Source organism: Rattus norvegicus, chromosome 3 (assembly GCF_021556685.1).
Source record: "Rattus norvegicus strain SHRSP/BbbUtx chromosome 3, alternate assembly SHRSP_T2T, whole genome shotgun sequence".
Taxonomy (NCBI): Eukaryota; Metazoa; Chordata; class Mammalia; order Rodentia; family Muridae; genus Rattus; species Rattus norvegicus.
In genome coordinates, this window is record NC_141536.1 from 90,421,066 (window position 1) to 90,434,447 (window position 13,382).

Genomic DNA, 13,382 nt, shown 5'->3' on the forward strand with positions numbered 1-13,382 from the left:
AGTCTTAATGGAAACACATATAAATATTTCTGCTGAAACTCCTTATCAATTTATGACTTGAATTAGTGTCTTAAACTTTTAACGAACTTATGGAGTGTAAAGAAGCTTGGGAAACTGTGTGATCAAGTCTCCTGGGAAAGTATAAGAACTTACAACAATAATAAGGGAGAGTCTCTTCCACTCAGCAATAAAAAGGTGGATGCTTTTTCTTTTTCTGAGCAATAAAGGTTGGAGCTTCTTTTTCATCCAGAATAAGTGAGTTCTTTTTCTACAATGGCACCTGTTTGTTGGAACTTGTTCATGGAAGTTTTTGCTGTCTGTAAGTATGCATTAACTGTTGTGGAGAGAGGTAGTCAGGCCTGAAACAGTGTGTGTGTGTGTGTGTGTGTGTGTGTGTGTGTGTGTGTGTGTGTGCATATCCCTGTGCAAAAGATTTTAATTTTCTTCCTTTCTTTTCTCTCTGGTTCACAAAGAGTTAATAAGAAAGAAAGAAAGAAAGAGAGAGAGAGAGAGAGAGAGAGAGAAAGGAAGGAAGGAAGAAAGAAAGGAAGAAAGAAAGAAAATCAGAAAATCAGAGTTCATTAAACCACAACTAGTAAGAGAGTTAAAGAGAAAGATAGTAAGAGAAAGGAAACCAGCACTTATTGAAGCACAAATAGTAAGATTACAAGGCCAAGGATCAACAGTCTTTAGCCTGCATCAGACTCTTTTCCACCTCAGCTCATTCCCTAGTCAGAGCAGGCCTCTGGCAAGTCCCACCATTAAAAAATGCAGCAGAGGGGCTGGGGATTTAGCTCAGTGGTAGAGCGCTTACCTAGGAAGCGCAAGGCCCTGGGTTCGGTCCCCAGCTCCGAAAAAAAAAAAAAAAATGCAGCAGATGACATAATACTAGTAGCAGTGACAGTCAGTGATGCTTAATGAACATTTACTACTTCTAAGCAGTATTCTCAATCTTTCCATGAATTCCTCTCATGTTCACAACTACTCTAGGAGGTAGAGTGCCTCATTTAACATGATGGGAAATATCTCCCTAACTACACACATTGAAGACAGTAAGTCATAAATGCACACCAGGTAACATTATTACAGCAAGCTTCCCTGGGAACAGTCTGTGATACTGTGTGATCAGTCTATGCGACCATAAACTAAGAAAACAGGCCCACTTGCATATATGGTAGGTATAAGAATACTATGTTGATTGATAAATTAGTTAGGAGTGGCTTTGATGATTTTAGAAACACACCTTAAAACCTCAAAATAGCTGTCCTTCCCAATGTGCAGAACAACTGTTCATTTGCAGTTTGATAACATCAACACTGACATTCTTAGACTATGACATTCCCTTCTAGAGACCTGTATTTTTGGATCCACTTCAGAAAACTTACGTGTTCCTAATAAAAAACATAAATCAGGTATTTATGGCATACAGGTAAAGTTTATGCCTTTCACCCAGAGGCCCGCTCCCCTGCTGGGACCTCAAATGATTTCCACTCTCAGAGAACAAAATCCCCTCTGCCTCTGGGAACCAAGCCCTGGGGAAATGGATTTAAGGTGTGGTAAATGCGCTCAGTTTCCTCTCAACCTGCATAAGCATAGTCCTGGCTCCTAGGAATCTCACACTTTCATTGGTAAAGCCAGTTTCCCTTTATCCTCTCATTTCTCAGACTACTTGAGAGAATGGACTGCCTCTGAGGCGAGAGAGCCTCACCGTTGTAAAAATTAACTTCTCATACAAGTGCAAACCCACCAGCAGCTAGGCTGCCAGTTGGGAAGCTGCTGCTATGGCAAATCTCAGCATTGACAATCCTGTCATACTATGAGAACTCAGTTCAGAGCCACAGGCACAAGGAAGTCATTTGAAAACAACAGTGGTAGTGCTTTTAATCAAAGTCACACTTGCTTACAGTGAGGTCTTCCCACTCTCAGGGGACTAGGCGAGTCCGACTTTACTTTTTCCTGTAAGGCTTCATCAGAGCACTCCAGAGCACCTTTCTGGCCCTCCTCCGAGGCAGCCGACTTTGACTCTCCTGCTTCATTTACATGGGACTTGTCAAGGTTTTCAGACATCCTCAGTTAAGTCTGTTGACTTTCCTAGGAAAGAAACAGCATGAGCCAAACGTTTCATCCAGCGTCACTGACTGAGCAAACATTTAGCTGCAGTTTTAGTGGTTTTCTCAACAGGCTTGCTAAGGTTTTATTCAGTTATACTCTACCCCAGTGATTAAACACACTTAGCCAACGACCCCTGTAAGTCATGAGCATAGCTGAAATAATGTACCCGCTCCTGAGTCCACGTCACAAGCTCACAAGCTGGCGGTGGGTGCTTAGACTGAAAGAAGACTTTTTTTTTTCGGAGCTGGGGACCGAACCCAGGGCCTTGCGCTTCCTAGGTAAGCGCTCTACCACTGAGCTAAATCCCCAGCCCCCTGAAAGAAGACTTAAACCACCTACTTCTGCTTTAAGCAAAGTGAGTGGTGATTCCATCTTAAATCTTTATCTAAGGCAGTGTTTCACTACATAGCTCTTACTGTCCCCGAGCTCTCTGTGTAGCCCAGTCTGGCCTTCAACTCAGTTGTCCTGCCTCCGATTTATAAATGCTAGGCCTATAGATGTGCACCACACCACACCCACTTTTCCTCTGTTGCCGACCGACCGAGAGCTTAGAGGAAAGGTCATTAGGAAGCTGAGCTTGGTCACACTCTCTTGTAACCTAGCACTTGGCGGGTGGAGGAAGGACAGCTTCAACAACAACAAAATCAACTGTTTAAACCACACTCCTAATCACCTTCCAAGGCTGTGCCGAGATGGATGGATTCCTAGTCCTATGGTGTGGGAATGGGAGTGGGGAGATGGCTCAGTAAACAGTCCTTGTTATAGAAGTATAAGGATCCAAGTTCAGATCCTAGTACCCACTGAAAAGCCAGGTCCTGTAAGATATCAAAGCCGATTCTGGCTTCCATGACCATGCAGAGGTGAGCACACGCACCCTTCCCCTAGATTAAGAAAACATTGATAATGGAGAGGCAGGCAAATCTCAGGTTGAGGCAAGTCTGGTCTACACAGTGAGCTCCACAGCAACCCACACTACATAGTGAGACCCTGTCCCAAACAAAAGTGATCAAACTAGGGATGCGAAACAGTACCGTCTAGACTGTTTAAGTGTTTAAGAGAAACGTGTGAGGCATACATTTTTAAGGATCACAAACTATTGCCATAAACACTAAGTCAGCGGCAGCATTACACACTTGGAAGGTAGTCAAAGGATCTAAAGAAATGTACTATGTTTTACAGAGATTCGGGCCCCCTTCTGCACATCAGAGAGAGAAGAATCACTCGGTATAGTTATCTAAAGTCTCAAAAGACCTCAGATAAACAGAATAAAGTACTGGAATTGAAATCTGTAGGCCTGCCTGTTGTGATGGTCAGGTTCAATTGTCAACTCAGTGATAAGCAGCTTTACCTTGGACCTCCTGGGAGAACTGCCTAGGTCAGGCTAGCTCATGGGCATGCTGGTAAGCATCTTGATTATGTTCATTGAGGTGGGAAGACTCCCCACAGTTGGGCAGCACCATTTCCTGAGCTGCATTCTGGTCTAACAAAAGTCCCTTAGAAAGGGACTGTGCACCAGCATTTGTTGCAGTTTCTTGACCATGAATGTAACATAACCAGCTGTCTCGTTGTCTCATGCTCCTGGTGGACTATGGGCCAAAAATAATCCCCCTTACATGCTTAAGTAGCTTTTGTCTTTTTTGTTTTTGTTTGTTTGTTTGCTTACTTGTTTTTGGGGGTGGGGGTTGACACAGACTCTTATAACCCTGGCTAGCTTGAAGCTCTATACAGAGAACAAGCTGGTGACCAGTCACAGAGATCCACCTGCCTCTGCCTCTGGAGCGCTGGGTTTAAGGGAGTACCCATCATGCTCAGCTGCATTTTACCTTTCTAATCCATCCCCTTTTTTAGGGAGACAAGGTCCCTTTTATGTGCCTCTGGCTGGCCTAGGACTCATGTAGCCCTGAACTCAGAGAGCTGCCTGCCCCAGCCTCCTGGGGCTTTCATCCCAGAAAGTCATGTGCCACCACACCCAGCCCAACTTTTCCCTCCAAAACCCATTTGTTCATTGTCCTAAATCCCAATAGAGTTTGGAAGTGAGACAGATCCAATGTTCAACATTACCTACAGATTCTCTATGAAACAAAAACACATCTAACTTTATCCTCTTCACATGCCAAGGAGCTGCCCAAAGGAAGTCACTCACTGGAAACAGAAAAGACGAAAGGCAAGACCCCTTTAAGCAAACAGACCGCCCGCCCTCTCCCCCAGATTCTGCTCAGGGTCTGTCTCCTCCCAGGGCACTTCCTTCAGGCTTATGAATGTTTATGCTTTTCTCTGAAGTCCTGCAGGGCTGACTGTGAGACAGCTGGCATCCAACACTGCCTTTAATTCCAGTCAAAATACGATTATTTCAGTACGGATGGATAGCTGCAAACAATCTAATCAGAGACAGACGGACAGACATGCTCACAAGGAGCCGCAATGAAACTCAGAGTAGCATGACGCTGCTATTTTGAATAGGAGGAAGCTGAGAAAACTTTCCCAGAAAAGGCATGTGACCTGTCTTTGAAAGGAGTAGAATTTCACCAAGTTATAAAGTGGAAGTGGGGTGAAAAGGGGAGTATATTTTCTTTCATTCCTCTGACAGAACCCAAAGCACCTGAAATGGAAAGGTGGCCGTTAGCAAAGGTGAAAGAGGATTGGGGGTCTGGTGGGGAAAGTGCTAATTTGCACTTTAAAAACAAAATGAAAAGCTTTGTCTAGATTTTGAACTTCTCAAGAGCCAAGGCCAATCATATTCTCCATAAATGCTCTATTACTATAACCGCCTACCCTCAAGCCGGCAAATAGATACCCATTTGTTGACAGACATAAACCCCTGTGTCATCTGTGTGATGTCACTGTGTTGGGAGGAGTTGTCCAATATGTTTAGGGTAGCACTAGACTTGTGGTTTAAAAGTGACAATAACTTCAGTAAAGTGATCCATTTTTCTTAAAATGTCCTATTTCCTGTCGCTACTGAGGTTCGATTTTGTCTCTTTACAGACTGTGTGACTTCAGTTTTGTACACTTAATGCATAAGGGTATATACTGCAGCCATAGGCTGGCACACAACAACCATTCCACACTGGCAACTATAATTAAAGAGTTGGAGGATGCATCCGGGGGCTATTTAATTGCTCTCATTCATTCACTCAACAATCACAAAACCCTAAGGTACCTAAACCAGGAAACCGAGGAGGAGGAGGAGGAGGAGGAGGAGGAGGAGGAGGAGGAGGAGGAGGAGGATCCTGGCACAGGGACCCGCATCTGTTGGAGCTGAACACAGGGCCAAGCTGAACACAAAAGAATCTTCCAGAAAGGGTCTCCAGAAAGTGAAAGAAAGATCTCTGCCCACCAGCGCTGGGAACCGCGTCCAGATTTCGTTGTAAACAGCAGCTTTGGTCGGCGAGGGAGTGTCAGGGATGCGCGCCCAGGAGTGCGGCCTGGAGAGTGAGCCTCACCCACCCATCTCCTCCTCGTCCACTCGGCTTCCCGGACCCCACCGACCAGGAGAGGCCCAGAAACCGGAGAGCTTCCGCCCGGTGCCTCCCGGGCCCGCCGGCCTCGGCTCGCTCACCTGCCGCGGCGTTCGCGATATCCCCGGGTTCACTCCCGCTGCCAGTCCCCTGGGGCCCGCAACGCGAAAGGGCGGGAGGGACGCGCGCGCCGTGCTGGGCGCCTGGGCCTGGAGCCCCCGGGCCGCCTGGCTCGCCCGCCGAGCTGCGGGCTGTCCTCTCAGCCCCGCGGCGGTGGGCAGCGCCCGCGCTCTGTGCGGGGCGGGGGGGAGGGTAGGCGGGAGGCGCCTGCCCAGCGTGGGGCGGCGCCAAGCTCCCATACGGACAGGCGGGCCGCGCTCCCGCTGTCACGAAGGGGCTCGGGAATGAGGCTGAGCCTCATCATGTTTTTGTGTGGAAAGGCTGACGCGGGCCGGGGGACGGGCCGAGGAAGCGCGGTGACCCGTGGCTCGAAGTCGCTCACGCCACACAGGGAGGCGCCATGTTGTCATTGGGAAAAGCGGAGGCGCGCCGCCAGAGGCGCGGGGAAAGAGGGAGGCGAAGTCGCTCAGTTAAAAGTGAGGTAAATGGTAAGGAACCTTAGAAGCTACCTTCCCTGCTAGGACTTTGAATATTGAGTATTCCACCAACAGGCCAACCTCATTCCCTTACCTTCTTCATTTTGGATCCCCACCCCCGACCACACCCCCACCACACACCCCACACCCCACACCCCCACCACACACACGAGTACTTAAGTATCACAGGCTCCTTTTGGATTTAGAGCGCTGGCTTGAGCGGTCCCTTCTATGTGTGTGGGTGACCAAGGCTTCAGCTTGATGTGATGAAAGGCGAGAGCAGGGGTTCTCTAACCCTTGGAGAAGTTGCGTTCCAGAAAGGAAGATCATTTCCCCTAAATATCATGTCAAGATCTCCCTGGGTCCATAAAGTTGGGGCCGGCAATGATCATTGTGGCACCAAAAAAAAAAAAAAAAAAAAAAAAAAAAAAAAAAAAAAAAAAAAAAAAAAACCAACAACAACAAACTAATAACAAAAATTCCACCCCACCCCAAGCCTGAAGCACTAGAATAGCAAATTAACTACACTAACAGAAATACTTTGTTATCTGTCTCTACTTTAAATAATAAAAGTATGAGTCTTTGCTACCCTCCTACCCCTTCACCCTCTAACACTACACAGGAGAGAAACAGGGACAGAGAGGGATGGAGGACTGAGGTGGGTGGAGAGGAAGAGGGAGAGGGAATCCTTGAATTTAATTTCTTTCCTTTTGTTTCTTCGTTGAGTGCTACTACTACTAACAAACCGCGTATGTAAACTCCAGGTCCTACCATTTTTATATCCTCTAAAAAGTTCCCAGAATTCCCAACTCACATAATCATAGAAACTCTCTGCAGCTGGCAAAACCATCCCTCTGCTGGAGCACGAGGCAGACAGTCCTAAGCAGCCCCCAAACCCCCACCCCTACGCCTGGGAGGAAAGTGAAAGCACATTTTTTTTTTTTTTTGGTTCTTTTTTTTTTCCCCCCGGAGCTGGGGACCGAAGGGCCTTGCGCTTCCTAGGCAAGCGCTCTACCGCTGAGCTAAATCCCCAACCCCGTGAAAGCACATTTTAATATTTGTGTTTTTAAAGAAACTAATATTGCAAATTTCTCGAAAATGTCACTACATGACTTAACTGGTTTGGTTTTTTTTTTTTTAATGCTTTATAACTGGGCATAATTTATACATTTCTTAACCCGAAGGAGTAAGTCTTCTACCCGTAACCTATAAAGTGTGGGTTTACTTAAATAACTAGAACAAACGGAGGAGATTGATGGTTTCAAACACCATAAAAGCACATGTGATTATTACGAAAGATTTAAGCCTGGGTACAGTACTGTATAGCGCCTTCAAACCATTTACCAGGAGGCACATTGTTTTTCTTTATAACAGATGGGCTTGCTGCTTTTCCAGAGGATCAGAGTTCTGTGCCCCACTCATGACCACATGTAACTCTAGTTCTTTTGATCTCAGGATACCAGCTTGCAGCTCCATGCACACAAACATATACATAAATAAAAATCTTTAAAAATGAAACAGTGCCGTGAGACAGCTGAGTGGGTGAAGTTTCCTGCCACCAAGGCTGAGGACCGGAGTCCCACCATGATCTCAGGAACCCACATAGTGGAAAGACAAAACAGAGGCCTGACAGTTGTCTCTTGACCTCTATCTACCTGTGGGCCTTGACACTTGAGAACATGCTCACACACACTAAGTATAAATAAATACATGAATATACCATCCTGGATTCATAGATAGCAAGCTTTTGACATGCAAGCCAGACAACCTGAGTTGATTCCTAGAACACACGCAAAGGTAGGAGAGAACTGACTGTATACAGTTATGTTCTGAACTCCACATGAGCAGTGCGGTGTGCTCACATACAGTACAGCAGATTAAAAATAAAACAATTCTCAAATGATTCACTTTAGGCGAACACAACTAAATAAGGAGATTCACCTGATTGAACATTCAATTCTATCTGAATTCAGACTAATGTGCCCAGTTTGTTTTATGGGAATTTGTTTTGCTTTTTGAGAAGACCTCTCACTGTGTAGCTACTAGCTCTTGACTAGCCTGGGATTCCCTATGTAGACCAGGCTAGCTCCAATTCGCAGAGCTCCAATTGCCTCTGCCTCTCAAATTCTGGGATTAAAAGCATATGCCCAGCTGAGGCAGAAATTCTAAAACTGTGTCATCTAAAATCTATAACAGTAATCCCAGGTAGGAAGAATAAAAAGCTTCCCAGATGATTCAAACATGAAAGCCAGAATGGAACATAGACATAGCCTTAGAGAAATCTACCTTCCTTGGGTTTCTAAAACCAAGTCTTCCTTGGAGAGGCTAGAGACAACATCAAGAACATTCCATTTTATTTGGGATGATTCATTTGTTGGGTTTTTTTAATTAATTAACTTATTATATATAATTTATTATATATAAGTACACTGTAGCTGTCTTCAGACACACCAGAAGAGGGCATCAGATCTCATTACAGATGGTTGTGAGCCACCATGTTGTTGTTGGGATTTGAACTCAGAACCTCTGGAAGAGCACTCAGTGCTTTTAATCACTGAGCCATTTCTCTACCCCTGTTTTGTTTGTTTCAGAGACAGGGTTTCTCTACGTAGTCTTGGCTGCCCTGGAACTGGTTCTATAGAGCAGGCTGGCTTCGAACTCACAGAGATCTTGACTGCCTCAACCCGCCGAATGCTGGGATCAAAGGCATGCAACATCATAGCTAGGATGATTCCTCTCTAATCTTCTAATACTTAAAAAGTTTCCTTTAAATATAAAGGTTCACACATGGGCCAGTTTGATCTTAGACTGTAAGGACTGGAAACTCAAACTAACCTTGAGATAAAGGGAGCCCAGTGCCAGGCAGCCTGGAAAGAGAAAGGTAACAGCTGTCCTGGAGGTGAGTTGTTGTCACCCCCTTGGGAACAGGATTTCTCTAACTGTTCCTTGTTTCTGTTTTCTTAGTGTTGCTCCCTTGTGCTTCAGATTTAGGCGGTGTATTAGTCAGGGTTCTCTGGAGTCACAGAACTTACGGGTAGTCTCTATGTAGTAAGAGAATTTGTTAATATGACTGACAGTCTGTAGTTCAACTCCCAACACTGGTCAGCTGTGGATGGGAAGTCCAAGGCCCTAGTAGTTGCTCAGTCCCACGAGGCTAGTTGTTTCAGCTGCTCTTCTGTAGAAGTAGATTCCAACAGATGTGCTGGCAAGTAAGTGCAAGCAGGCAAAGAAGAGCGAATCTTCCTTCTTCCAGTGTCCTTAGGTAGGCCTCCAGCAGAAGGTGAGTCCCAGATTAAAGGTGACTACCCCTGGATCTGGGACTTGTTTTGTCCCAGGCTGACCTTGAACTCAGAGATCTCCTTGCCTTAGTCTTGCCTGGGCCTAAGCTTTTCATAGCCACTATGCCTCAAGATCTCCAATGCAAGATCCAGGTCAGAAACGTGTGTCTTCTAGCCTCAAGATCTGGATCACAGGTAAACCTTCCAATTCTGGATTGAATTTATTCTAGATATAGTCAAATTGACAACTAGGAATAGCCACTACAGCCGTGTAGAATTTGGCTAGCCAAACTGACTTTTGCAGAAAGCCTGTCTCATTAGTCTGCAGGAGGCTGCCTTTGGATGGGGTGCTCTCCTCAGTCTAGTCTGTTAAGTTTACAGTACCTAAGCACTGAGCATGGGGGTGGTGGTGGGGAGGAAGCAGGAGATGGGCCCCATAGCAGGTTTTGACGATGAATGAATGAGAGCTCGGGGCTGACAGTGAGGACTGACCCAGCATAGTTATCCAAGATTTTCAGAGTAGCACTGGTCCTACAGCTTGGAGTTTATAATGTCTTCAGAAAATGACAGCTTTACCATAAGACATCCCATTTTTGGGCTAATCAGCTAACTCAGTGGGTAAGAGATTGCTCAAAGCCTGATGACCTGAGTTTGATCCCCAGGCTCCACATGGTGGAAAAAAGTATGAAAACCTACTCCAAATTGTACTGACCATGACATGCACACTTCTGGGCACACACAAAAGTAACATTTTCAAAAATCTTCTTAGGTTGAGGTAAGCCCCCTACTCCAACCCCATACAAGATCTTGCTGTGAGGCTACCCTGTAACTCACAATCTTCCCGTTTCAACCTCTGAAGTACTGGAATTAGACACAGGTCATCCTCTCTGGCTTTAAACCGTGACTTTATTAGAATGCTTTCCATGGTATGATCATTCTGTTAAAATGTTCTCCTTTAAGAAGCACAAGCAAGTGCTGGAGCCATAGCTCAGCCGTATGAGCACTGGCTGCTCTTCTAAAGAGGACCTGGGCTTGCTGCCCGGCTTCCACATGACAGCTCACAACTACCTATAACTCCAGTTCCGGGGAGCTGAGTCCCTCTTCTGACCTCATAAATAATACAACACACACACCGTGTACAGACATACAAAATAAAGGAAGTAAATAAAAAAAGAATGAACAAACCAGGCATGGTGGTACACATCTTTAATTACAGTACTCGGGAGGCAGTTGGATCTCCAAGTTTGAGGCCAGCCTGGTCTAGAGTAAGTTCCAGGCAACCCAGGATTACACGGAGAACCCCTGGCTTGAAAAACCAAAACCACAAAAAGGAAAAAGCCTGAACAGTGCTAGCAGTTAGAAACTGAATGTTCCTGTCTTTTCCTGAAGTGTTAGTTCTAGTAGCCAAAGAATCATGCTTTAATTATGTGCAAAACAAAGATTGTAAACCAGATAGTGTGCAGCCACTCTGCCAGCTATGTGGATCTCACCAGTTTCAGCAGCCTCGTTCTGAAAACTTCCTCACACTAAGTCACGATCTCTTTTCTTTCACTGCTTTTTGTTTTTAAAGGTTTGTTTTAATGTGCATTGGTGTTTTGCCTACATGTGTGTCTGTATGAGGGTGCCGATCCCCTGAAATTGGAGTTAGACAGTTGTGCACTACCATGTGGGTGCTGGGAATTGAACTTGGGTCTTCTGAAAGAACAGCCACGCCCTTAACGAGTGCCATCTCTCCAGCCCTTCTTCCAACACTTTTAAAGCTGCCTGTTGTTTAATCATGCCCCAAACCTGGTTTTCCTAGGAAAATTGGTATCATATGTACTATAGCTGTTAGCCTTCTGTTTGAAAACTACCTGGTATTAGTTTCCTTAGAAAATAAGAGCTCACTCACAGTATGCTAGAAGATTGGGACATTACTTAAGGTTTTCTATCACACCGGTTTTGTATGTGGGTATGTGTGTGGTCACTTGTGTCATGGCACGTATGTGGTCAGGGGGAAACTTATAGAAGATGGCTCTCTCCTTCCTGGGAACTGAATTTAGTTCAACATGTTTGGTGGCAAGTACCTTAACCTGCTGAGTTGTCACTCAGTGTCACTCCCGAGTTTTCCATCCCTCTTAGACTGAACCAACTGGGAATTAGCTCAAATAGAATGGTTGCCTTGTACACACAAAGCCCTAGATTTGTTCCCAGTGTTGCTTAAACTGTGCAGTGGTACACATCAATAATCATAGCTCTTGGGAGGTAGATACAGAAGGGTCAGGACTTCAAGGTCATTCTCAATTACGTTGGGAGTTCAAGCCCAATACACAGGTGAAATCCTAACAATCCTAGGCTGAGGTGGAAGAGGACAGAATTCCTAGAAGCTAGAAAGCCAGCTGGCCAGAGAATGCAGAACAGCCAACAGACAAAGAAACTCTGCCTCAGAAATGGGCAGGAAAGAGCAGACTCCCAAAGAGTAGTCTTCTTACCGCCACGTCTACATCATGGCACCCTCAGACATGTACCCACAAAAACAGATTGACGTTTTAAGAAGGCTAAAATGAAACAAAAATCCAGCCTCATGAACTGTTAAGATGAAACAAGACTTCTACTGTGGGATTTTATAGTATGTGTCCACTCACTAGACATGACTAGTCAGTGTAGTCATCCCAAGACAATCATTAAGTTGGTTAAGATAGCTTAAAACTGGGGTTGGGGATTTAGCTCAGTGGTAGAGCGCTTGCCTAGCAAGTGCAAGGCCCTGGGTTCGGTCCCCAGCTCCTAAAAAAAGAAAAGAAAAAAAAAAAGAAAAAAGAAAAAAGAAATACTGTACTCAAAGATAATGAAGGATTAATGTATTTCCCAAGTCAGTGTTGAACATTGATTGGATCCTTATTTGAATAACTAAGAAAGTTGGAGCACAAATTGCCTACTGGCATTAGTTAATATTAAGGAATTATAGAACTTGGAGAGAATGATTAGTTTGTTGTTTGTTTTACAAGGTCTGTTTGTAGCCCTGGCTGTCCTCAAGCTCCTTCTGTAAACCAGACTGGCCTTGAAATCAGACAGCTACCTGCCTCTGCCTCCCAAGTTCTGGGATTAAAGGTATGCATCCCCAGGTCCTGCTGGTGGTTAGATTTTAATGCATTTTGGACAAACATGCTGAATGGTAGTGCATCTGAAATGTGTTGGAATGAGAACAAGGGATAGACAAGGATACAGACTAAACACCATAGCCCTTTAGGAGATTATGGTTAGTACTGTTGATGTGCATATGTACAAGTTCATCATTCCACTTCTATTTCTATACACTTGAGAGCCCCCCAAGTAGGCTTAAAATGATTACATTTTCAATAGCATGAGTACAGCCTTAAAAAACAAAACAAACAAAAACTGTTAACTTACAGGTGATTCTGCTAGACTCCTCCCCGGGACTGGCACGATTATCTGCAGCCAGGTGCAGGTGACACACTGGGTGACATATAAAAAGGATTGCTTGCTACCCCAGTGTATGTTCCCATTCTGTCTGTCTCTCTGTCTCTATCTCTCTCTCTGTCTCTCTGTCTTCTCTGTCATCTCTGTCATCCCTTCTTGGCCCTCATGGCTCTGCTTCTGTCTGCCTCTACTGATTCTCCAGGATCTCACTCTCCCTCCTTTCCCCAAATAAACCTCCCTTACACCAGGTCTGTCGTGGTGTGATTTCTCAGGGTTGTCTTGGATTGGGCCCACCAGGCACCCCTGCTTGCCCAGTGCACTGTATTTCATAACACTCTCTACAATTAATTTGTGGTAATTAGAAAGTCCACCATATAAAAAGAAAAAAGAAAAGGAAATCCACTATATAACAAGTGTTAGTTTCTGCTTTACCTCTTTTTTTTTTTTTCGGAGTTGGGGACCAAACCCAGGGCCTTGAGGTTGCTAGGCAAGTGCTCTACCACTGAGCTAAATCCCCAACC

General features: G+C 45.1%; 1 protein-coding gene across 2 annotated transcripts in view; it reads right to left on the bottom strand.

Annotated features, from left to right (window-relative positions):
- Tcp11l1 (t-complex 11 like 1) overlaps positions 1–5,865 on the bottom strand; it is a 67,628-nt gene extending 61,763 nt beyond the window's left edge. For both annotated transcript variants that reach the window (XM_087653836.1, NM_001109202.2), the window contains 2 exon segments: positions 5,672–5,865; positions 1,905–2,091 (listed from right to left, as the gene is read on the bottom strand). In XM_087653836.1, the coding sequence (XP_087509962.1) occupies positions 1,905–2,067 (163 nt within the window). In that variant the 5' untranslated portion in view covers positions 2,068–2,091; positions 5,672–5,865.
- Between the last annotated feature and the right edge of the window lie 7,517 nt (positions 5,866–13,382).